This window comes from Eubalaena glacialis, chromosome 12 (assembly GCF_028564815.1).
Source record: "Eubalaena glacialis isolate mEubGla1 chromosome 12, mEubGla1.1.hap2.+ XY, whole genome shotgun sequence".
NCBI lineage: Eukaryota > Metazoa > Chordata > Mammalia > Artiodactyla > Balaenidae > Eubalaena > Eubalaena glacialis.
Genome location: NC_083727.1, coordinates 44819539 through 44846096, shown reverse-complemented (window position 1 = coordinate 44846096; position 26558 = coordinate 44819539). Strand labels below are relative to the sequence as shown.

General features: G+C 37.6%; 1 protein-coding gene across 1 annotated transcript in view; it reads left to right on the top strand.

Annotated features, from left to right (window-relative positions):
* The window catches only part of DSE (dermatan sulfate epimerase), a 68253-nt gene that overhangs the window by 26943 nt on the left and 14752 nt on the right, over positions 1-26558 (top strand). Inside the window, exon 2 of the mRNA XM_061206939.1 lies at positions 3958-4426. Within this exon, the coding sequence (XP_061062922.1) occupies positions 4011-4426 (416 nt within the window). The 5' untranslated portion in view covers positions 3958-4010. The remainder of the gene's footprint in view (positions 1-3957; positions 4427-26558) is intronic.

The window sequence follows — 26558 nt, the reverse complement described above, 5'->3', positions numbered from 1 at the left end:
AACGAAATTGAGTTATTTTTAGTGAGGTGGATGGACCTAGAGTCTGTCATACAGAGTGAAGTAAGTCAGAAAGAGAAAAACAAATACCGTATGCTAACACATCTATATGGAATCTAAAAAAAAAAAAAGGTTCTGAGGAACCTAGGGGCAGGACAGGAATAAAGACGCAGACATAGAGAATGGACTTGAGGACACAGGGAGGGGGAAGGATAAGCTGGGACACAGTGAGAGAGTTGCATGGACTTATATATACTACCAAATATGAAATAAATAGCTAGTGGGAAGCAGCCGCATAGCACAGGGAGGTCAGCTCGGTGCTTTGTGACCACCTAGAGGGGTGGGATAGGGAGGGTGGGAGGGAGACGCAAGAGGGAGGAGATATGGAGATATATGTATATGTATATCTGATTCACTTTGTTATAAAGCCAAAACTAACACACTGTTGTAAAGCAATTATATTCCAATAAAGATGTTAAAAAAAAACAAACAAAACCTAGTGAATATGTTTTTGGCTACAGAAGTTTCTAGGCCTCGTGAGTGTTCTTCTCCGTTCGTTTCCTGGCAGAAACTTTTTCTCAAAAATTCTAAACTTGCTTTGGCTTCAAATAAGGAGGAATAAGGTTTCTCCTTGCTCATTTCAGTGATGAGATCCACTCTATCAGCTCCTAGGCCCACAAGTTCAGCCAGCGTCTGTGAGCTGCCTTTTACATGCCAGGCACACACTGCTAATCCCTGTGATGCAAAGAGGAAGCTGTGGTCCCCTCTTCTGTGAGGTGTGGCATAAACAGCTGAAACAGTCCGATGTGGTACAGGTACCCGCCAAATACAGGAGATGTTAACTCTTCAGGTAGATCAACAAAGGCATTAATAACTTACAGAGAGTGGAGGCTGGGCTTGTTGTGTGTATGCTATGAGGAAAGCAGCACAATTTGTGCCACTTTGAGTGCCATGGTCTTCTCTTCTCATTCTTCGTAGATGATTGTTCAGCAGAATTTCTGTGGGTTCTGCACTGGCCCACATGTATTCCAACAAGAATGTTTCAAATGTGCGGTAACTCAGGCCTTGCTGCCCTGACACCCTCACGTGACTATGAAGCAGTAACTAGGGAACCTTCGGTAACAGTTGGCATATTGAGATGGCATGGTTGCCAAAACAACATCTTAATGAGGTCTGTGCTTCAGGAGCAGCACTTCTTGTTTAAATAGCCTCAGGCACGTCCTATGTAACAGGAAGCAATGTGGCAGAAGTGGCTGTGATCATAGCTTGAGTCAGTCCTGCATTGGGAGGGTCACTGTGGAGCAGCCATCTCTATCTCAGTGACTCCAGACCTGGATAGGAGGGTGATATGCATAAGGCAGGAGAAAGAGAATAAAACAAATCAGCTTTAGCCCCTTTTAGGGAATGTGTGTACAGAATCTGAGATGGAGATTCTAGTTTCCACATAGCTTCCAACCCAACCATCCATAACCCACGCCACCCCCTTACCCACCTAGAACTTGAGCTACACACTTAAAAACCAGTAGTTGACGCAAAACATTTTCATCACCCCAAAAGGAAACCTACACCCATTTTAAGCAGTCATTCCCTATTTCCCTCTCTTCCAAACCCCTGGCAACCACTAATGTATAATATTTTCTGTGTCTATGGATTTGCCACTGCTGGACATTTTGTATAAATGGAACCATACAATATGTGGCCTTTCGTGTCTGACTTCTTTCACTTAGTTGCATCTATGATGTAGCATGTATCAGTAATCCATTCACTTTTATGGCTGAATTCCCTGATCCTGTTTTCTTCATACTGTTTGAATACAAACTTAAACATATGTTGAGAGTGAAGCTCTGTTTTAATGGTACATCTATTAGGCCAGTTCATTTAAAGAAGGTGAAAATGGAGATATTGTTGTGAAATGATAATCGTTGAGAAGCCTCAGCCAATTTGATAATGAAAAGTTTGGGCAATGTGGCAAAAAATTATTTGCTTTATATTAAAAGCCTTTTAAACAAGGAAAACAAACAAGCAAACAAACAAACAAAAACCCAGTAGTTGAGAGAAGATCTTCAGTTCTATTCTATGCACGTAGAGGTCAGTTAAAGGAGAAACTTCCAAGCCATCCTCAGTCTGGGTGCCTACAACCCACCACAGTGCTAATTGCATTGATGGCTGCATCCAGTCTTAGACCTTTGGGGATTTAATATATGCAGGCTTTAAAAAAAAAAAAAATTAGCACACTTGTTCTCTGAAAAGAGCAAAAAATAGACCTCGGGGTGGGGGCAGTGGGGACTGAGCATTACTTCAGACTCAGCCATGTCTCTGTGTTGCCAGAGACCACACCCCTCCTCAGACATAACCACAGAAGACTCTGGGCCAGCTCTCTGACCTTGAAGGAGGCAGCCAGTTGCCTTGAAGATTTGGGTGCTAGACACAATACGGGTAGAGTCCAAGAGTTATTTCTATTTTATATGTTTTATTTAGCATGGCTATGTTAATTGTTTTTATTCATTACAGGTTCTACTCTTGAAGTAAATCTAAACTGCTTCACAAAATCACTGCCACTGAGTTTTATATATGTAGTCTAAAGCATGTTCAGAAATACAAAGAATACTAGAGATTATGGCAGCATCTACAAGTGATGCCATGTTGCCTTTCTCTTGGAGATAGACCAAGTTGAGAATATGGATTGTTCTCCAATGTGTGTTAAATCCTTAGTTTTCTTTCTTCTGAATGTGATGAGGCAGATTTTCCTTGGAAAAATAGTTTGTGTTCAGCTGGAGAGGTTGATTTTTCTCCATCAGTTTCTCCGTTGAATAATTGAAAACTACTGTTCATTATTTACATAAAACTGTCTTTTTCTGGTCTGCTTTCTATAACCTTTCCCCTCTGAGGAATTTTAAGAATTCCCTGACTTTCCTCTGGGGGATTTTATGCCTGCTTTATCCCAGATGTGGGACATAGACCAGGCTGAGGGTTTTCTTTCTTTTTTTTTTTTTTTTTTTAATGTTCCTACTTTGAAAGACATTCTTGCTAACCTGTGAGCAAAGCTGCCACTGAAAAAAAGGATTTTCAAGAAAGTTAAGCAGTTAAGAAAATTTGTGAACTTGGTTTAAATGTCTGACTTACTGAATGACACCAAAATCCCGAATGCAAAATGAAAAAGTAGACAGTAGTTTCAAATAACAAGGGGAAAATGCACACGTGTTCTTTCAGCCTTTTAATTCTGGAATTTTATTTTCTGAATGAAGGCATGTCAGTCTCTAGTCCCCGCAGCCCCGTGTCTGATCTTGCCCTGCACGCCTGCCGATGTCAGCCCAGGGAACGCATGGGCTTAGCAGATGTTTACCCTGCTTTTGTTGTCCCCACCTTCTGCTGACACAAAGAGAATATTTAGCCTTACTCATAATATTTTGTCTGCTCACATTCATATAGATGTATTGATCCTAATCCCTGGTTCAGAATGGAGAATGCTGAGAAGAGGGGAGAATTTAGAGTGAAGGAGGCTGTATTAAGACAGGATTTTCTTTTTTTTTTTTTCCCCTAACGTCCATTCAGATTCCCAGACGATATTTCATCACAAGCTTTTGGTTACTGTGGTTTTCATATTAATGTCCAAAAATACCATAAAATCAAAACGTTTTTTGTGTGATAAAATGTGAGAAGAATGCCAACAAGAGTTTTTCTTCTCTACTTGAGCAGATATTATACTGTTTTCCCAAGTCCAAAGTTTCTGTTTTCCACAATGAATATGTCTGTTGTTATCATGTGTAATTAATTAATGACTTAATTAAATGATTAGGTTTTAGTTTCTTCCTAGTGCAAATTTTTGCTGTATTTTTGAAAAGTCTAAAAATTCATAAGCTTAATTTTCATAGTAAACAAGGTCACTACCTACCACGTATTTCCTACTTCACCATGGTCCCCTGGTTGACATATCCTCCTCTTCTCTTTTCCGTCCTGTAGGATCTTTCGAAGATGGTTTGGCTGCCTTGGAGATTTGGAGATCTGATGCCACGATGAGGACTCACACACGGGGGGCTCCCAGTGTGTTTTTCATATATTTATTTTGCTTTGTGTCAGCCTACGTCACCGACGAGAACCCAGAAGTCATGATTCCCTTTATGAATGCCAACTACGACAGCCATCCAATGCTGTACTTCTCCAGGGCAGAGGTGGCCAAGCTCCAGCTCAGGGCTGCCAGCTCCCACGAGCACATTGCTGCCCGGCTCACTGAGGCCGTGCACACCATGCTGTCCAGCCCCTTGGAGTACCTCCCTCCCTGGGATCCCAAGGAGTACAGCGCCCGCTGGAATGAAATTTACGGCAACAACTTGGGGGCCTTGGCCATGTTCTGCGTGCTGTATCCTGAGAACATTGAAGCCCGAGATATGGCCAAAGACTACATGGAGAGGATGGCAGCTCAGCCTAGTTGGTAGATTTTTGTCTTTTTCTTCTTACTGTATTAAACTCTGCAATTTAAAAAAATGAATTCATAGTCAATGAAATCTCAGAGGCCAGATTTTCACATACTTGTGTGTGTGTGTGTGTGTGTGTGTGTGTGTGTGTGTGTGTGTGTGTGTGAGTGAAGGGGAAAGGATACTTGTTATTTGTGTTGTTAGTGGCTTATGAATGGTCCCTAGTTTCAAAAGACCTAGTAACTTCCATGTTTAAAGTTAGAAGACAAATATTTAGGTAGAACCTAACCAAAGAAAAAATAATTTACTGCATTGAGTAAATAGTATCATCTTGATTGTTGAGATTTCTTTCCCCCTTGTTTAACAGCCTTGTATTACCATCATCAGGCCTTAGGTTCTGATTGACCCCCAAGTGGTTAAAACCTTTCACCAGCAAGAGATTTCCGCCAATTAAGATTTCTTTGCATTTTAGGACAATTAGGAGCCAAAAGTAAATGTGATAGGATTAACTGACACTTTATAAATCAGATCTTATCCAGTAACCAGCAAATTGCCCAAACCTGTAGGAAAACCAATGTTGTGGTATAATTGTGTGAGGAATTCTAATTATGTAATAATTTACTTTCAGAAGTTCAAGATTTGAGAACAAACTTCCTGTCTCTTCTTGATTAGCTTAAATTTATTTTATTTGTGTATAATTAATGTGTGTACCTGCTTCCAAAAGGTATGGGATGAATTAATTAAACTAGGGATTCTGCGGGTATTCTTATTTAAACTGTGTTTTAATACACATGGTCCAATTACACTAAAAAAATTACAAACTTTATGAAATATCCTTTTAAAATTACGTAGGCTGATACTTGTCATAGGGTTGGAGAGAGCTCATTTTTAAATGCTTAGAAAAATCAGTGATGCATTTAATGTTGTGAAGAGTTACATCTCAGATATCATAAGGGTGAATAATGGTAGCTTGCAAGCTTCCTGAATTCTGCCAGTATGGTAAGTAAATTTAATACTTCCTAAATTTCTGCCAGTATGGTAAAGAATGTTGTTTGCTTATAGAATTTGAAGGAGTTTCTGGAATTTCTAAACGAAAAAGATTTTGGAAGAGTTGACATTAAATCCGTATCAGAGCTTATTTTTTTAAGGCTTGTTATGAGGTATGTATAATCATTTTGAAGCTTACAATATTTTAGGTTGGAAAGAACCTTTTTATTTGATTTGTTTCAAAGCTGAGCCGTGTATGCCATAGTTTCTGTTCTTGACTAACCTCATTCTACTCCTGACACCAAGAAAGAAAATAAAGATGTATGAAAATTGGATATTTGACTTATAAGTTTCTATTATCAAGTGTTACAATTACTCACTTGACATTGTACAGTTAGTTAAAAAGTGGCAACCATATTTACTTTAGGGAAGAAAACCTTTGTTGTCTATAAGGGTACTTTTAAAGTCCTTTTTGTTTTAGATAGATAAGTGAAATTTGACAGAATAAGATACGGATGAAAATGTTCCAGAGAGCCATCTGTTTCACTTCATGAAAGAGTAGCTAACTGTGAAGTACCACTTTTTAATGGAGATTTTTTTAGTACAAATACAATCGCATTAAGAGAATTCACAGGACCAGTGCAATTGTATTATGATAATATAAAACATTCAGGCATATAAATACCAACTTAAATGAATGCTGTCATTAGAGAGGATTAGACTCCTATGATGAGGAAAATAAATAAAAATGATCATTTTCATAGGTTCTACAAGTTCAGAATTACTGGTTGTGGAGTTGTGTAGGAATTTATTAGAGGACTAGTACTTTGTTCATGGCAGTATTGATAAAAATAGGTGTACCTCTATGCCGTTATCCAGTAACCCAAAAGCCAGTCTGTGATTTAATAGAGCTGAACAGTTGACTTCTTTCCCTAGACCTCTTAGAAGATGAAGGTCAGAAATTGAGAATTTACCTTTACATCTGGTTTCTAGTTCCAGAAGTGATCCTAGCATAAAAAGTCGAGCTACTGGAACATTTTTGTCTTGGCAAGCACTGTTACTAGGTTGTACTTTTAAATGATTTTATGGAAATTTTAACTTTTTAAGAGCAACCACACCCAACCCCTAGACCCTTAAATTTTTATTAAATTGTAGTTGAATATAATCAATCACTTTTTGACAACTTAAAACACTGCTAAATGTTTTGGTAGTTCAACTGTTCCTATTTAAATCAACTAAATCATATGTCCCCACTGTGCCCAGAGAAGTGTATTGTGGTCGTTGTCATCGTCTTAGGACATAGTTCACCTATATTTGGTTTCAGAGGAAAATAAAAGACTGACTCTTATTTATAAAGATGCAGACCTACTAGACCTCCTAGAGAATGGACTTGAGGATACGGGGAGGGGGAAGGGTAAGCTGGGACAAAGTGAGAGAGTGGCATGGACATATATACACTACCAAACGTAAAATAGGTAGCTAGTGGGAAGCAGCCGCATAGCACAGAGAGATCAGCTCGGTGCTTTGTGACCACCTAGAGGGGTGGGATAGGGAGGGTGGGAGGGAGGGAGGGAGATGCAAGAGGGAAGAGATATGGGGACATACATATATGTATAACTGATTCACTTTGTTATAAAGCAGAAACTGACACACTGTTGTAAAGCAATTATACTCCAATAAAGATGTTTTTTTAAAAAAAATACTATGTATAAAATAAATAATCAGCAAGGATATATTGTACAGTGCAGTGAAATATAGCCATTATTTTGTAATTAAAAAAGAGATCAATAATTAATATTGATTAATTAATCAATTAATTTGATTAATTAATTAATTAATTTAAAAAGCTTCCTACAATGGCTTCATCAGACTTAATACATTTGCCATATTCCGTGAGGATCCTTTCTACTCCTTTGAAAACCAGTGACTAAATTGTGTCCACTCACTTATTCAATTAACAAACATTTATTGAGCATCTGTTGTATGTCATGTACCATGCTAGGTGCTGGGGATTCAGTGATGAAAAAAATAGCCCAGTAAGTTTAAAATTTGCACCTAGGGTAAGGGCTGCAAACATTGGGTATTTGAAACCTAAGCTAGGACTATATTCTCTGCTCAGAATTAAGTGTAAGGATCACTTAATAGTAGGGGTTCATTAGTTTTTTGTTTTTCAATTGAGCAGAATTCAAGACTATCTGGATTTTTTAATTAATTAATTTATTTATTTATTTAAAAATATTTTAAAATAATTTTTATTGGAGTATCTTATTAGTTTTTATTCATGACTTAAAGATTTGAGGATTAAATGAGATAATGTAAAGTATTTAGCACAGTTCCTATCAAATAGTAAGCCTTCAATAAATAAGAATAATGAGAATAATGATAATTATTGTTACTGATATTTGCTTAGTACTTAGATCCTGTTTAGTTTATAATTTGGTGTATGTAGGCTGTAAGGAAATAGTATTTGTTTGGGATTTATTTGGCGATTTTACTTATCTTTGTCCAAATTGCTTTCAAAACTAGATCATCTGTTTAACCCATAACATATTCCTTTTGGCTTTATTCCATTAAAACTTTCAGCAATGCTCCCCTGGGCCCTTTTTTTGGCATATAAGAATCTGATGGTAACACCAATCATGACGGCTTAGGGGAAAGTAACAGTGATGTGTCTTTTGTCTGGTATTCAAAAGAAGTACATCTGAGATATACATGCATACAGATTTATTAATGTGATTCATTTCATTTGAGTATTTTGGGGTTTTTTTGGGTTTTTTTCTTTTAATTTTTATTGTAGTATAGTTATTTATAGTGTGTTAGTTTCAGGTGTACAGCAAAGTGAATCAGTTGTACATATACCATTTGAGTAGTTTGTAAATAAAGAGCTAAAAGGTCACACCTGTAGATTCACTTATTTAAGAGTCTAGGGCCATTGGAAAACTTAAATGGAAAATATTATCTAATGATATACTGATCTTATGTGTTCATCTGATATAATGTACTACAAAGTGGAAAGGGAATCTCATAGATTGATAATGATGATGGTGGTGATTGAAAAATAACAACATGCAAAACTTTCTTCTTTTGACATTATAATTCTGTGTGTCAGCGAGTACCCAGATGATTGGGCACCACAGAAAGATGAGACATGTCTACATACTGTATCTGCTTTTGCGGAGATGCCCATATTCTCTCTCAGAAGCTCTCTCCTTTGTTCTTCTGCCTTCTGTTAATGTCATGCATTCTTCATAACATCCTTCATAACAGTAAAAGTAACAGAGTAATTTAACTGTTCTTAGTTCTAAAAATCAAATTTAAAAAGATATTATTTTAACCTGTATAAAAAATGGCAAATTATTTTCAGCATCACCAATAATGTCTCTGACCTTTGAATTAAATCCCCTATAGATCTCATCTTCCTGATGAAAGCTAGGATTTGGGTTATAGTTGGCTCTGTGTTATATAAAAGCGTGATTAGAACTTAATCAGACAACTTCTTTAAGAAAGCTTAATGAGCTGAGGTCATAAATCTAGAGCTGATAACAATAGAAAATTCATTTTATTACATTTAAAGTCAATTCATTTTTTTAATACAGTATCACCTAGTCACCAGAGCAAGTTCTGTGTACGTCAGTTGGCACATGGGGGTATTCTCATTTATAAATAGTTGCTTTCTGCATTCAGTCCTTACATAATTAAAAAGAGAACATTATTGGATTCCAAATAACTAAAAATTCTCCATCAGCTTTTTTTCCCCAAGAGCTTAAACTTTAAGGTGGGAAAATAATAAAAACAGTTCTTAGTCAAGATTGAAGAGATTTCCAAAAAGTCAAATTTTTGGAGTTTTTGGAGTCAGCAGACATTGCTCTACTTTCCTAAAATTTTCATACGTGTGTATATTTTTATTTATTTTTACTTTTTTCTACTATACCTTTTTCCCCAAAGATTAAGGAAACAAAAAACAATATTCAAATAAGAAATATCTGAGAAAGAAAGGAGGAAAGAAAAAGATAAGGGACATCAGCTAGACTAGCAATGAGACAGTTACTGAAATGCATCTTATGTCCCATGGGTGAGTGGGCCACAGGTGGGCCCTGAATTTTTTTAACAGCAAAGAAAGTAGGCTCAATTAGTTTTGAAGTATAGAGTGTCCATGGGATTAAAAGTAGATCAGCTTCTCTACAGAACTACTACTCTTGACCCAAGGATCAGAAAGAAATTTCTCCTGGAGTTTTCATGAGGAAACTGCACAATAGTTTCATGAACATCCTTCCATTGCATGTGTGATGAATTGCACAGTGCTGGCTTTTTTATGTTAGACTAGACTGAGGGCAGGACCGGGTCTGTTTTGCTCATGCATGTATCCCTCAGCACTTAACACAGTATCAGGTAGATTTCTGCCCAATGAATGAATGCTCTAGCATCCCTGGAGATGCTCCAAAGTGAAATTCACTAAAACCGGGGTGGAGGTAGAAGGGATGGACTGTTTAGCCGCAGGCCACTTTTTTTCCTAGTCTAGCTTAGTCCTTCAGTAGAATTTTGAATATGCAGAAAAATGAAATGACCATGTATCTATCGGGCAGCCTCTTTATACACTGTGTATCTCAGCTGAGCTCATGATTGATGGGTTCTGTGAGCTTGGGTATTATACTGCTCTGCCTGTTCTTACAGTGATCTTCTATATAGCTAAAAACAAACATAAAAAACTCACTCAAATGATTACTGGAAAACACTACACACCTGAATCACTTAAGAAAGATAAAGGTAAGTTGACCATATCTCACTTACTATGAAGAGATGAATGCATTGAACAGTGATTGTAACAGAAAAGATTTGTTGTTCAACCTCTGTTGACAGCACATAGTTATCCAACGTGCATTTCTGAGCAGTGGGCTTTTCAAGGCTTTTGTCTAAACCTTGTAAAGCCTGGAGAAGGGGCCTAGCATAGCAGTCCTTGGAGGCAGAGGTGCACTTGCATCTTGACTCTGCTATTTTATTAGGCTTTAGCAGGTTTTTTTTAACTTGGGTAAACCTCATTTTCTTTATCTTTAAAATGTGGATGATTCTTCCCATGCAAATATGTTGTTCCAAGGATTAAATGAGATAATGCATGTAAAGCTCTTAGCATTATGTTCCTGACACATAGTTTTACTAAAAAGTTTATTTTTATTACACAGAAATAGATATGACCATGTAGCTTTATTCTTAAGTTTCTTGACACACAGGACTCCATTTTACCTACTTTCACTCTGGAGTTGTGTTTTTGAGAAGTACTCATTTTGCATCATTCTTTTCCCTTTCTTTATAGTATTTTTGCTTACTTATCATCAGAAAATAAATCACAGAGGAAAGAAATTACTTCACTCTTGCGTTGGTGCCAGTCAGCTACAGGAATTCAGAACTGATGAGGGAAACAAAGAAAGTTGAACTTTTGGACAGAGAAGTAATTATAATTTTATTCGCAACAGACCTTGTATTAATTCCCTTGCCTGTGGATTGCAAACTTCTGGAGAGTGACATGTGAGGGCCTATTTGCAAAATAAAATATTAAAAAAATAATAAAGTAAGGGGAAAAAAGGAGAAAGAAAAGCCCCTGGCAGATCGAAATGAACCAATCAGTTTCATTCCTGTACGTTCCAAAATGAAGAGTGCGCCCATGTTTCTCAGCGTGGCGTGCTGGGCTCCAAATGCAGTTCCCTACAGCTGTTTCACAGGCTTCTTATTTCTGTAAATTGCATGTTAAGGCTGGGAATCAAAGTGGGGGAGGATGTAGCTGGGCCCCAACATGTGGAGCCACAGCACCGGGAGCAAAAAAGATAAGGTTTTCCTCTCCTGACTTTACAGTGGTGAAGACCGGGAGGCGTAGCCCGGAGTGCACCCGGAATCCATTGGATTCAAGGCAGCAAATCCAGTGGCCCCGTGAAACAAATGCAGGCTCTCAGAAAACCCAACCCCCAATTCCCCTGGCTTTTTCTCCTTCATGCTTTCTCTTCCTTCTGCCCTTCCCCCTCCTCTTTCTGCCTCTTTTTCTCTCTGTTCCTTTCATTCTGTGATCTGAAGAAAGTTACTGCTTTTACCCTGCTGCAGACCCTTGGAAACAGAAGGCTAAAACTGATGACAGCAAGGCTTTTTATGATGTTCAGATTCTTTAATATTTACAGAAACACATGTGTTAGGAACCTGGCTGTTGGGAATTTCCTTCTTTTATGCCATTTAATAAGCAGGTTGTTGCCAGCATCGTTGCAGATGAAGACACTGGGCAAGGATTGGTGTCAGGAGACAGCAGGTGAGGAGTTGCTCAGGGAGAGGCCAGGTCAGGTGTGTGGGTTAGCTGAGCATCTCAGTGCAGGTTTTCATACACACCAAGCAAACTCCTCTCCATCTATTTCAAATTGAGTGAGGATAAAATAGTTTTAATAACGCTTCTTTCTAACAACAAATGTGAGACTATTTATAACACCTCTAGACATACACAGCTGGAAAGAAATGCAACATTAGTTTTCTTGTGGGATCTGTTTGTTGTTTGAGTCTAACATGCAGTACTGGTGCAACCCTCAGCTGTCTCCATGATGAGCAATGCTCTCTCCTATCCTGTTCCTCTAGTGTCACTTGTTGCCTTTTTAATAAAACATGCAACGTGGGCTTGCAGAGTTGTCTGAGGGAGCTCTGCTTAAGGCCAGAGGCACCCTCATCCCCCTTCTGATGGGATTCTAAGCCTGTGCCCCTCACCCCATGTATACCACAAAGATATGAATGTAGTAAGTTCCACACCGACTTTACAGTCTGGCTCTTACATATTACTCAGTCATAAAAAGGAACGAAATTGAGTCATTTGTTGATACGTGGATGGATCTAGAGACTGTCATACAGAGTGAAGTAAGTCAGAAAGAGAAAAACAAATATCGTATATTAACGCATATATGTGGAACCTAGAAAAATGGTACAGATGAACCGGTTTGCAGGGCAGAAATTGAGACACAGATGTAGAGAACAAACGTATGGACACCAAGCGGGGAAAGCCGCGGGGGGGTGGGGATGGTGGTGTGATGAATTGGGCGATTGAGATTGACATGTATACACTGATGTGTATAAAATTGATGACTAATAAGAACCTGCTGTATAAAAAAATAAATAAAATTCAAAAAAAAAAAAAAAAACAACTTGCTAAGCATGTTGTTTAAATTTTGTGCCTTCCTTGCCCTGTATCTTGAGGGAAGATGTTAGTTAGCAAGTGCTGCATATATATCTGTATTCTATTCCAATAACGCTTTACAATTGTTTTTTAAAAGTTGTCTTTGTCTGTTAAGTGAGATACGTATTTAGTTCTACTACCACTAAAGACGTAGGGCCTTGCTGACATTAAGTTCTTACTAATGCTATATAGAGAGATATATATAACTACTGGAGAATAGTAGTGACATGAGTATGTCGTGGAGTCTCTTGTAAAGCTGCATAGTTCTTTTTACCTTAGTTACCTTCAGAATGGCTTACTTCTTCATTTCCTTCTGCTGTATCCATCAAGAGAACATGTTTTAGCCACGTTTAACACAGTCTCTCTCATCCATCCTTCCTTTTTCTTTCCAGTGTCAACATGCTGGCTTAGGACAGCAGGAGGAACCATAGTCAGGGGCCAGGTGATTGTGTTTCCCACATAAGCCTGTGTTTAGAAGCTTTGTGTGTGGAGGGGTTGGAGGAGAGGAATCAGGAGTAGGGGAACCAGGTGGAAGCTTTTTGTAGTCTAGGGGGGAAATGAAGACCACAGTTAAGTCAGTGAGAGTGGGGAAAAGAAGGAATGAATCTGAGACATTTAGGGCAGGACCTCCTTGGCGGTCCAGTGGTTAAGATTCCATGCTTCCACTGCAGGGGCCATGGGTTCGATCCCTGGTCGGGGAACTAAGGTCCCGCATGGCGCACGGTGCGGCCAAAAAATGAAAAAAAAAAAAAAGAGAGAGAGATGTAGGACAGAGAATCTACAAAGAGATTGATTGGATGTGGGACACTTTCTCAAAGTATGGTTCTTTCATCAGAATCACATAGGTATTCTTAAAAACACAGATTCCTGGGCCTGGCCCAGACTCAGTGAATCACGATCATTTGGAGTAGGCCAAAGAACAAGTCCCCCATGTGATCTGAGGCACGCTAAGAATTAAATAGTAAAGAGAAGGGTGTTATGAAGCATGGGACTTGGTTTTTGTCTAGGCATTGTGCTAGGTATTGGGATATAAAAATTTGAGGGCAAGTTAATACATCTTGTTGATCTATGGAAAATATGAACTAATAGACTATATTAATGCAGATGATAAAGGCTGTGATTGAGAAAGTATAGTGTGTAATGGGAAGACAGAGAGGTACTTCAGGATGCCCAACACTGGAGCGCTGGGAAGGCTTTCCTCCTGGGGCCTGAAGGACAAATAGGAATCAGCCAAGTGAAGGGGAAAGAGAGCATGTTTGATTGTTCCAAGCAGAAATAACTGAAGTTCAGAGGCCGTGACAGAAGGAAGCAGAATGCTTTTGAGGAACTGAAAATTTAATGTAGGGAGGAGACAAGCAAGCATTGAGGCTTTGAGTAGAGAGCCAGATGCCACAAGGCCTTGTCCACCATGTGAAGGAGTTTGGACTTTTTCTTACAAGAACTATGAGGCCATTGAAGGGTTTTAACAGGGCAGCAACATGGTCCGATTTGTGTGTGTGTGTGTGTGTGTGTGTGTGTGTTTAACTTTTTCATTGTAAAATAAAAGTAGAACACCATACGAACAAACGTGTGGCTTAGTAAGGTATTTTAAAGCAAACGCCCTGGTAACCACAGCACAGCTCCAGAAATAGAATGTTGCCAGCCACCCTGGGAAGCCCCTCGTAAGCCTCGTCCCAATCACAGCTCCCTCTGTCCCTACAAAGACTACCCTGACTTCCAGGGTCATCGGTCACGTCCTTGTGTTTCTTTATAGTTCATTCAAGTGTGCATCCCTAGGCACAAGTTTAGTCTTGCTCATTTTTAAAATGTTTTTTAAGTCTTTTTTATCTGCAGTTTCCCCTCCATCCCTTTATTTTTGTTACAATTTATCTGTGGAAGAATCTGGGCCCTTTGACCTGCTCAGCTTCCCACAGTCTGGATGTTGTTGATTGCAGGCTCAAGATGCAGCTCAGTGAGTTCCTCCATCCTTGGCATTTCCTAGGAACTGACAGCTGGGTGCTGAGGCTTGCTCCAGCTCAGTTTTGATCACTTTGACACAAGCATAGGTGGTGGCTGTTCTCTCATCAGGAGACGCAAAGTGGCTGCTGGTTTCTCCATGTGACAGATTGGTGTTTTAGGAAGAACCTCTGGTCATATGTGGAGAGTAGATTGCAGAGGTCAAACCAGGAAGACCAGTTAGGCCTTTTGTGTTTATCCAGATGACAGCCTGGAATAGAGGCTCTGAGAATGCAAAGAAATGATGGGTTCCAGAAAGGTTTAAGGATTAGCGTGTATTGGGTCGGCCAAAAACTTTGTTCGGGTTTTTCCATAAGATCTTACGGAAAACACCCAAATGAACTTTTTGGCCGACCCAATATAAGACTTGACAATGATATTTGAGGGCAAGAAGGACTAAGAACTTTCTTTTATGGGATGCTGAGAGGCATGGGACCTTTCAATGAGGTCGCAACACTTGGAACTCTTGGAGAGTACTAATAAAGGGTTTGGTTTTGGATCGACTGAGTTTGAAGTGCCTGTGGACCCAAGAGGAGATGTTGAGTTCATGTCTCTCCAGCATTATTTTTAGCTACCTCCTGTTTGCTAGAAGTGTACTGTGACTTTAAAAAATGTCATCACCAGGATAAAAAACATTTTATCCAATATAAAATACGCTTTCAAGTACAACAGACATAGTTTCTGTGGATGATAGGAAAATGTAGAAGGAAAGTTCAAAGAATGTCAGATTTAATTAAAGTAAGCTTATCACAATAAATAAATGAATAACAACAAGAAGAGTGAGAAGAAAAAAAGTGCTAAAAGAGCCACTTGGGTGTCCTCAAATGACTTTCTGGATGTGAAGCCAAAATGAAACATCATGTAGGCATCACTCCAGGAGGAAAGTATCAGCTTGAGAGAATCGTGCTATTTCTTCTTAAGTTGAAAAAAAAAAAAAAAAAAGATTCTTGATGAGGTGTGGATGGCAATTTGGGTTTGTAACAATTTAATGTGCAATTTTTAGTTTATTTCTGTGATTCAATTACAGGGAATACACTATTCCAAGAAAAAAAATCTAAGGAAAGGGAGAGTTAAGAATAAATCCACACATATTGCTAAAATTTTATATTAACTTTAATATCTTTCTGCCCTAAACTTTGGGCCATAATTTTGAAAAACCATATGGAGCTTACTATTTTGCCTTCTTTGGAGAACCTGTTGACATGGGAAAGATTTTACACTATTACTAAAGCCAGTTTGAATCTTTTACTCTTTGCTTTTCTATCATAGCCTGTCACTTGGTTAAAGAAGATGTGATTACATTCAGCCTTTGGGGTGGGGTCAGCTTTTATTTTCCATATGACTCTAGATCTAAAACTCGGGGAAGTATTTAATGCCCACGGCATGTTGAAGATAGCTCACAAGTTTGGCTCATAATTTAATCTAAATTTACTTTATCCATTAATTCTATTTTATGGCAAATAGCACATCCTCCAAATTTTTTATGATTCACAAAGAAAAATCCTAAACTGACTTTTTCCACTTTGTTGCCAAATTAAGAAGTACTCTTTAAAACTGTGTCCCCAGGACATGAAATAAAATAAACATTATTGGTACAAGGTGCTGTTCATAGGTATTATTTCATTGCCTCTCTTGAAAATAAATGGCTTCAAAGCCAAACAAATGTTTTGGGGGATGAGAAATGTTTTCTTGTTCTTTTTCTACACAGTGACAAATTACTTTTCGTTCTTGAATTGACTGTGTGGACCCATTTGGTGTTTCACATCTGCCTCTGTCATACACTGTCTACTGGCCTCTTTGAACATTCTGAACTTCTCTGGTGGTCTGGGTTCCTTCCTAATGAACTCATGATGGATTTTCCCTCATGGTTGGCTCCAGATCCTCTGCTGGAAAGTGTTTGGGGCAACCCAGTCTCAACCTAGCTCCACGCACTGAAGCAGGCCTGGGTCCTCTCTGCCTACAGGATGCATCTGATGGGCTGCTTGTTTGGTGGCACATTTACCCTCTAAGACAGTGGCTTTCAAACCTTTTTTGACTGTGACCCACAGTAAGAAGTAAAGTTTACATCACAACCCAATATACACATAACTTTAACTCTACATATGTAAATATATAAGTAGAAGTTGTGTGAATCAGCTCTTGCATTTAAGTCATGCTTTGCACTCTGCTATTTCCTATTCCATGCCATTAAATTCCACTAAAAATATGCTTGTCACAACCCCTTATATTCATTCCACAATCTATTAATAGCTTGTTATTTATAATTTGAAAACTCTGCCTAACATTGTGATAAACACATGATTCCTTTTCAGAGAATCCCTTCTTAATATCCCTCTTCTTGAATATCTCCAGTGAGGGGACTGCTTCACTCTTTGAGGTGGCTTGCTTATTCCATAATTCTAGTGTTCAGTGTTCTTGTTCCTAAAATATATTAGGAAGCGTCGTTTTTTCATTAGGAAACAGTATGTGTCTGTGATTAATGATTACATTTCAGGTTTCCAGGGCTGAGTGGAATAAATTCTGCAGCACATTATTTCCAGTTGGCACCCAGAATAAAATCAAGAACAGTTCATTCACTGTTTTAAAAAGGCAACTTCAGCAAAACCTTGAAATAGCATATTGTAAAAGAGAGAAATTCTGATAAAGCATTAAAAAGTGGGAATCTTGGGTAAATATTAACCTTACTGAGGAAACCATAATAGAAAGTAAAATACTGTTTCATGTATCCTAGCACCTTAAGGTCGGCCTTATTTTGGTTTTGGTATCTTACTAACATCAGGGTGGCAAGATTTAGCAATTTGATTACCGTTTTTGCCATTGTTAAAGTATCCCTCACTTTTTAAACTTACTGTCACAGGTAATTCTTTGCCCTTTTGCATGTGGTGGTGTCAAAATCTTAGAGGATTTCTTTAAAATAAATGGGAGTCACCACGTGTTCAGGCAGCAGCAGGAAGATGGTGCATACAAGATGGCAGTGATGACAAGTCAGATTCTTGAACGACGGTGTATTATTGCTAGGGCAGCCGTAACAAAGTAACACAGACTAGGTGGCTTAAAACAAACAGAAGTTGATTCTCTCACAGTTCTGGAGGCTAGAAATCTGCAAACAGGGTGTCAGCAGGGTCTCTGTTCCTTCTGGAGGCTCCAAGGAAAAACTGTCTCATGCCACTCCCCTAGCTTCAGGTGGTTGTAGGCAACCCTTGGCATTCCTTGACTTGTAGATGCATCACTCATCTACCTCTCACATGTACCATCCACCACCAACACATACAAACTGCTTGTCCCTCCAGCCTTCCAATATAGATATGTTGTGATTTTAATTGAATGAATATTGTGTTTGCATACTTTAACGAGGCAAAAGCTATTGACAGCTGAACCGTGTCATATACTATGATTACTTTCAGTTTGTGTGCAACTTTTTGTTATCTCTAGGATTAATAACAGCCTTTTTGCTTTATTTGCTTAGTTTCCTATACATTTATCACTAATTACCAACCAAACTCTCACTCAGTTATGTAAGTCTCTTAATCCATTCAAACAAGATGTTCTTAATAAGACATTCTTAACAATTCATCTTCTTGAAGAGGAACCTGCCAAAGCCTTTGACTGGTTATAATCTAGATCTACGGTATGGCTGTTGACTTACTCGTCTTTTCTCTCATGGGGTGGGTCCCCTCTGCAACATGAATCTCATGTTGTCTTCTTTTTGGTATATATCTTAATTTGGGTGGAGAAATTCTTCACTGGTTTTCAGAGGAAGTATTGATGAGCAGGAAATTTTGAAAACTTGGATGTCTTTTTACATTGTGTATGTATTAAAAATTATTGTGTAGTTATTTTTTAATACTGTCTTCTTTTAACCTTTATACTAGAGTTATAAGTGATTTACCCACCACCGTTACAATATTAGAGTATTCTGCATTTAAGTGTATATTTACCTTTACCGGTGAGTTTTATACTTTCATATGTTCTCACGTTACTAATTGGCATCCTTTCATTTCAGTTTGAAGAACTCCCTTTAACATTTCTTCTAAGGCCAGTTAGTGGTGATAAACTTCTTCAGCATATGTTTATCTGGAAAACTCTTTAACTCTCCTTCAATTCTGAGGGACAGTTTTACTTGGTAGATTATTCTTGATTGGCAGTTTTCTTCTTTCAACACTTTGAGTATATCATCCCACTTCCTTCTGGTCCCCAAGGTTTCTTCTGAAAAATCTGCTGATAGTATTATGGGAGTTCCCTTGTACATAATAAGTTGCTTTTATCTTTTTTTTTTTAATTTTATTTATTTATAAATTTATTTATTTATTTATGGCTGTGTTGGGTCTTCATTGCTGCGAGCGGGCTTTCGATAGTTGCAGTGAGCGGGGGCTACTCTTCGTTGCAGTGTGCAGGCTTCTCATTGCGGTGGCTTCTCTTTTTTTTTTAATAAATTTATTTATTTATTTTTGGCTGCGTTGGGTCTTCGCTGCTGCGCGCGGGCCCTCTCTAGTTGCTGCGAGTGGGGGCCACTCCCTGTTGCGGTGCACGGGCTCCAGGCACGTGAGCCTCATCAGTTGTGGCACGCAGGCTCAGCAGTTGTGGCTCACGGGCTCCAGAGCACAGGCTCAGCAGTTGTGGCGCACGGGCCCAACTGCTCCGCGGCATGTGGGATCCTCCCGGACCAGGGCTCGAACCCGTGTCCCCCGCATTGGCAGGCGGACTCTCAACCACTGAGCCACCAGGGAAGCCCGCGGTGGCTTCTCTTGTTGCGGAGCACGGGGTCTAGGCGTGCAGGCTTCAGTAGTTGCGGAGCACGGGCTCTAGGCGTGTGGGCTTCAGTAGTTGTGGCATGCAGGCTCAGTAGTTGCAGCTCGTGGGCTCTAGAGTGCAGGCTCAGTAGTTGTGGCACACGGCCTTCGTTGCTCCGCGTCATGTGGGATCTTCCCGGACCAGGGCTCAAACCCGTGTCCCCTACATTGGCAGGCAGATCCTTAACCACTGTGCCACCAGGGAAGTCCCTATCTTTCTATTTTTAAGATTCTCTTTAATTTTTGAAAATTTAGTAATGTGTCTTGCCGTGGGTCTCTTTAGAGGCATCTTTTTTGATACTCTGGGCTACCTGTATCTGGGGATCTGTTTCTCCTCAGGTTAGGAAAGTTTTCAGTCGTTATGTCTTTGCATAAGCTTCTCTCCCTTCCTCTCTCTTCTTCTTCTGGTACCCCTGTAATGTGTATATTGGTCTTCTTATGGTGTCCCATAAGTCCCTTAAGCTATCTTCACTCTTTTTTATTCTTTTTCCTTTTTGCTCTTCTGATTGGATGAATTCCACTGCTCTCTCTTTAAGTTCACTGATGCTTTCTTCCACTTGATCTAGTCTGTTGTTGAATCCTTCTATTGAATTTAGTTCAGTTATTGAATTTTTCAGTGCTATGACAATGCAATGCTCAGTACTTTTTAATATTTTCTGTCTCTTTGTTGAAGTGCTCCCTCTGTTCATGCATTGTTCTCCTGACTTTGGTGAGCATCTTTATGACTGTTATTTTGAACTCTCTATCAGATAAATCACTCATCTCCATTTTGTTAAGGTTGATTTCTAGAGATTTATCTTTTTCTTTTGTTTGGAACATATTCTCCTATTTGTTCATTTTATATTGAATCAAATCTGAAACATAATTTCATCTCAATATTTATTTCTGACTTATATTTAATTTTAAATATCTGAAATATTTACGTGGTTCACAATGTACCATGTCAGAATCATATTACAAATAATGCCGTGATAAATAACCTTATGCACATATGGTTTTTTATTTGTGGATGTATGTCTTTGGGGTAGATTACTATAAGTGGTATTACTGGGTCAAAATATAAAATGTTTATAAAATTTGTTAAGTGTTACCAAACTCTACCCCATAGGATTTGTACTACTCTGCACCCCTAACAGCATTTTAAGAGTGTGCCTATTTCTCCACAGCTTTGACTAGAGTATTTGTCATATGTGAGATTTTTACTGATTCGAATGTTAGATCAGTTGTAATTTGATTTAAATTTCTTTTATAATAAGTGGAGATGAGAATTTTGAATGAGGGATGTTTGCCTTTTTTTTTTTGTTTAACTGTCTTGTTTGTCACTTGCTCATTTTTCCAATGAGATTTTGATCTTTTTCTTAAATTTTATGAGCCTTTGGTATGTTAGGATAGGTCTAACTGTATTCAGGGTATATGATACAAATATTTTTCCCCAGTTTATTCATGTTTACTTGTGGTCTTTTTTTTCCCCCTATGCAAAAGGTTTTGTCTTATTTTTTCTTTTAAGCTTTATATGGCCAAAATGATTAGTCTTTTCTTCTATTGCTTCTTGTCTTTGAATTGTAGTTGGAAAGGCTTTCCCTTCTCCAGGTCACAAAGGAATTCATCCATGCTTTCTTTTAAGATTTTTTATCTCATACTTTACATTTAGATGCCTAATTAATTTAGAGTTTATTTTCTTGTAGTCTATGAGGTTTGGATCCAATTTTCTCCTTTTTTCAAATGACTATCTAGTTGTTCCAGTATAACCTGTTAGAGGGTACTTCTTTTCCCTATTGATTTTTGATGCCACCTTTATCACATACCAAGTTTCCATATGTTTTGCACCTGTTTCTGAATTTTGTTTCATTTCATTGGTATGTCTATCTATTCATATGTCAGTACCACTGTATTCTGATTAGTGAAGGTTTATAGTGTGTTTTCTTCTCTGGCAGAGCTAGCCACCCTCCATCACTGTTCTTCTTTTCATTGACTTCCCTGACTCTTCTTGCATGTTTAATTTTTTCTTAAAATCAAATCGACTACTTCTAGGCGTTGTTTCTCACATGATCACTGGATGCTTGCATAGTCATTGACTGAAGTGATGACATCTATGAATTGTTCAACTGAACTTTTATTTATGTATTTATTTATTTATTTATTCATTTGGCTGTACCACGTGGCATGTGGAACTTTCCCAACCAGGGATCGAACCCGTGCCCCCTTCCTTGCATTGGAAGCGTGGAGTCTTAACCACTGGACCACCAGGGAAGTCCTCAACTGAACTTTTAGAAACATTTTACGTATATAAATATAAAGCATGTTAAACCTATAAAATACCAAGCTACTTTTTTAAAAGGCCAAAAATCATTTGATTAAGCTTTTCTGAACAATGCAGGAAATCTGGGTTATTCTCTCCTACCACCTTTTCAAGTTTCAGAATTTCTCCATTATAACAGATTCTTTTGTAATTTATTATTAGAATTTGATAGGTGAGCCTGTTTTAAACTCTAGTCCTTTGAGCTCTGCCTTTCTTACAAAACAGAGGTCTTCTTATCAAATTTGAATCATCTTAATTATTGTGCTTCTCCCTCTTACCTTTTCAGGCTGGGCACTAGCCCAAAACACACTTGGCCAGCAAAAAGGGGTTACAATTTTGAATGCTGTTTGATTCCATTTAAATAGAATGAAACAGCGTACTTGGATAGCATACTTGGATATTTGGATAAAAGGACTTTGTGTCAGTGAATTAAACACTGGAATAATGACGTGGCAGTGCCATTTCCCATTTAACAACACTACTACATTAGCTTGGTGTATATTTTGACACTCAGACTAATTCATTTTCTCTATAAGCCATCTAGAATACTTTTTTAAGTAAAAAAGAATATTCTTTTTAGTTTCTGCTTTTGCATAATTGACTCCTCAGTATTCTTGAGTAGGGCCAAACTGACCTAAATTTTTGTATTTTAGAATTTAATATTTGGAATATTGAATTTATAGCTTTAAAATGAAATTAAGTGATAGTGCTCTATATTGAATCCAGTGATTCCTTGAATATGGAAATGAAGATTGTGAAAGAAAATGATCTTTTATAGTTCATGGTCGATAAGTCATTTTCCCTGAAGATGTCTTAATATACAATCAATTCCCATTCTACTGTTCTGTTATCCTTTTAGCAATTATTCTCCAGTAGGGAGCAAAGTAGATGTTCAAAAAGGAAAGCTCATTGTCTATTTCTGTGTCTGTAGCCCTGGCTAGCTTTAGGAGCTGAACGTTCTCAGCATGCAGGTTCAGGCCCACCAGCCCCTGGACCAACTGGACCTGGAGCAGTACATTAGGAGCTTCACTCTCACCAGAGGTCTGTGGGGAGAAGGAAGAATTGTTTCAGGAATGCTACATGGTTGGAATCACATGTTCCTAGGGTGGGCCCTGAGCAACCTTGTGAGCACAGTATCATGATATCTCTCCTCATGTCTGCCCCTTTTCCCACACCTCATGCCTTGTTTCTCTCTTGGTATCATGAACATGGCAGGGCTTTGGAACCCTGTGTTGTATTTCAGCGTAAGTGCCCTTCTGCCTAGCTCTTGGTAGGTTTGCTGACTAGCCCTTTCTTCTGGCTGGGTTCTTATTGCAAAGTTGGTGACTTTCTTTAAAAGCACAGTGCTTTCCCTCACCAGGAAGAAGTAAAAATTCTAGATTCAGGTAGTCCTGGATTCCATTCTTGGCTCCACTATTTAACTTAGCTACGTGATCTTCAACGAGTAATTTTCCTATCCAAATAACGCTTTTACAATCTATGAAATGGGGCTGTAACATCTAATGTGAATTTTGAAGATTAAATGAAATAAAGTATGTAAAGGGCTTGGCACACACTATGTGCTTAATTAATATGAAATATAACTTTTCTCTTTCCTCCCAACTATAAATAGTTAATTTTGCTTCATGATGCAAATGCCACCGCTTAGCCACCTGATCAAACATTTGGAATATGGACTATAAACCAGGCCAGAGTTGAGTTTAACATGCCCCTTGGATAGCTTGCTACCCACTCAGAGGCCCCTAGATCAAGTTTCTCTATATTCCAGGCTTACTCTGCTCTTCTTGGCAAATCACTCTCAGGGTCCCACTGTGCTTCACAGGCAAGGCCACACGGGTTAGAAATCCACTTCCTTTGGCTAAATGTTACAGGAATTACTTACAAAATTTAACCTATTACTGACATTTAACATTTATGGCTAGTTTTTATGTTTAACTTACAGAGGGGAAAAAAGATGAATCACAATTGCCATGAGTCATATTTTTAAAAGCAGTGGTAACACATGACTCTCCTAACTTACTGGAGGTTGTTTCCAAGCACACAAAGGTATTTGGTTGAAAAACTGAATGACTTTCTGTCAGGTTACTGTCTTCAGGACTCTTTTAGAATGAATAGATTGATTTACATTTTAAGAATAGAACTGACCTTATATTGGCATATTTTGGTGGTGTGAACAAGTACGTGCTGTAGGCAGAGGCGTAGCTTACGTGCAGTAGCCACAGCTGCAGCGAAGCCGGCGAATGTGAAGTTGGTGCTGCTCTGCCCTGTAAAGTTACATCTGGGAATTTCTAAAGAGCTCATCGCTGCACTGTACGTTTAAATTCTTAATTCCTTTAAGGCTTATTTCATTTTCTCTTAAATTTATATTTATACATAAACATCTAGTGTCTAAAATAAACCAGATTTTGAAATATGAATCTTCTACTTTATGAATTTACTATGTAAATATTTTATAGGGTTATAAAACTGTATGTTAGCTCAAAATGAGAAAAAGAAGGATTGTTTTGAGTTCTACTTTTTGGAAACGTTTAACAAACAGTGGAGCCTCATTTAAACGTACTTTTGAAAACACATAGACTTGCTTATACCATGGATCAAATCATGACCTTCAAAATACAGTTACATATGAAAATCCTGGTATAAAATTGTCAAGCTGTAAAAAGTGCTCAAAAACAGGACTAATAACCATAATAACATTATAAAGGGAGTTACGAGTTACCCCATTGTTTCCAGTATTTTTTTTTTTTTTGTATATCGTTGATTCATTTAAATATTTAAAATATCAGTGACCTCTTGACACCTCTTAGATTTTAAATACAGAACTTCTGTTATTCCAAGTATTTATTTTAACAGTATTTGTATAAATGAAATAGTATAAAAATTTAAACAATATTATACATAGATTATTCTGTGAACCTCTTAATACCTAAGATTAATCTTAGATACCTAAGTATTAATCTTTTCACAGATAATAATTTTCTACAAAATATCTACTAAGACTATATGGAAAAAATTTGAATATAATTATTTGATCATTTAAAACAAATCTATGCAAATAAAAATGGATGCCAACATTGTTATTAGACTTTTTTTATTAGTCATTTCATCAAGTAAGCTGTCAATTTTTAAGTAATAGACTCCTTAGATTGCCTACTTTTGTACTCTGTACATAGTAGTTCAAAAGCATTTATGATAATGGAAGCAGTCTATCCACATGAAATTGTTATAAAAATTCTGATTAGTGAAGCTACTAAATTTTGGAAAGGTTTTTATGTCTCTTCCTTTTACAGTCACAACTTGATTTATGGAAATAGCACATCATGATAAACCCTATGCCTTTCCCCACCAATACCATGCACCCCAAGCCAGGCAATTAATAGTTCCTGTCTATGTTCACATCATTCTGTTTCACATAAATTCACTTAAATTCACCTTTGGAAATATTCTAGGCAGCAGATTTTAAATGTTTTGGACTCAGAACTCTTTTACACTCTTAAAAATTAATGAGGACATCAGACATCAAAGAGCTTTGTTTATGTGGGCTATACCTATTGAAATTTACCATACTAGAAGTTAAAACTAAGAAAACTTTTAAAATATTTATTCATTCTCTTGAAAAATAAATCCATTTCATATTAACATAGATAACATATTTTTAGGCAAAAAATAACGATTTTTGGAGACAAAATATTTAGTGTGAAGGAGATCATTGTTTTATACTTTTGCAAATCTTGCATATCTTCTTCTGTATTCAGTTTGTTGCAATGTAGTGTTTAAGTTGAAAATATGAAGAAAATCCAGCTTCACACAGACATCTGACTGAAAAGAGAGGAGTATTTGAAGAGTCTTTTCAGATAATTATGGCAGTTTTCTTTGCTACTGTACTAGAACTTGACAAGTGGTAGTTTTGTAAAAGTTAGTTCTATGTGGAATCTGGATTATAAAAGTTAGTTTCAATGTGGAATCTGAAACCATGTTACTTAATAAAATTCCTCATATATTTTAATTGGTAAAAAATCCATTAGTATGTTTTGCACTTATAATGAATCTTTTATCTTTGTATGGTTTTGTAATATGCCTTTTCTATTTGAATGTTTATTCGCTGAGTTATTCCCATCTTTCAAATGTTGATGCATTTAGTTATATAATATAAAAATAAATCACACTTGTTATCACTGACCTCATCAGAAAAGTCTTAAAGTATTGGTAAACTTTTAAGCTCATGGTAGCAATACAATTTTTCCAAAATTCTTTTTTTTTTTTTTTTTGCTTGAAAGCTCAAATTTTGTCATTGTCAACAAAACCTTTCAGTTTTTCTTGAACTGGCAGGCTTCCTTGTTTCAAAAAGACTTCCACTTAAAATACACAAGTCTAAAAAACTGTAATTTGTCAGTTGGTCATTCTCTCACGTAAAAACGATGTTTCATGAAAAAACAAGGAGCTAGTTCAGCTCTCAACTAAATGCGCAATTTCTTCTCCTCATGATAGTTATTTACTTTGCTACGGATAGTGCTTTTTACATAACTTCCCATTTCATCATATGGGGTATTAGAAAGATATAAACTAAAAAGGTTGAGATTTTATAAAATTAATCATTTTTACCACTTTATCAAGGATATTCTTAAGTGAAACTGGCTTTTTTTTTTTTTTTAAAACTTAGAGTGCACGGCAGTATGCAGAATCATACAAGGATTACTAGAGCAGTTCAGTGCCCCTGCCTGCATTCGTGCTAAGATGCCAACATTTTTAACCCACTAGTACTTTTGCACCATCAGTGCAAATATCAACATATAACATCTTTATATTATTATGAGAATAATTTTTAGTCATGGATCCCCTGAAAGAGTCTCAGAGACCCCAGGGGTCCATGGACCTTAATTTAAGAA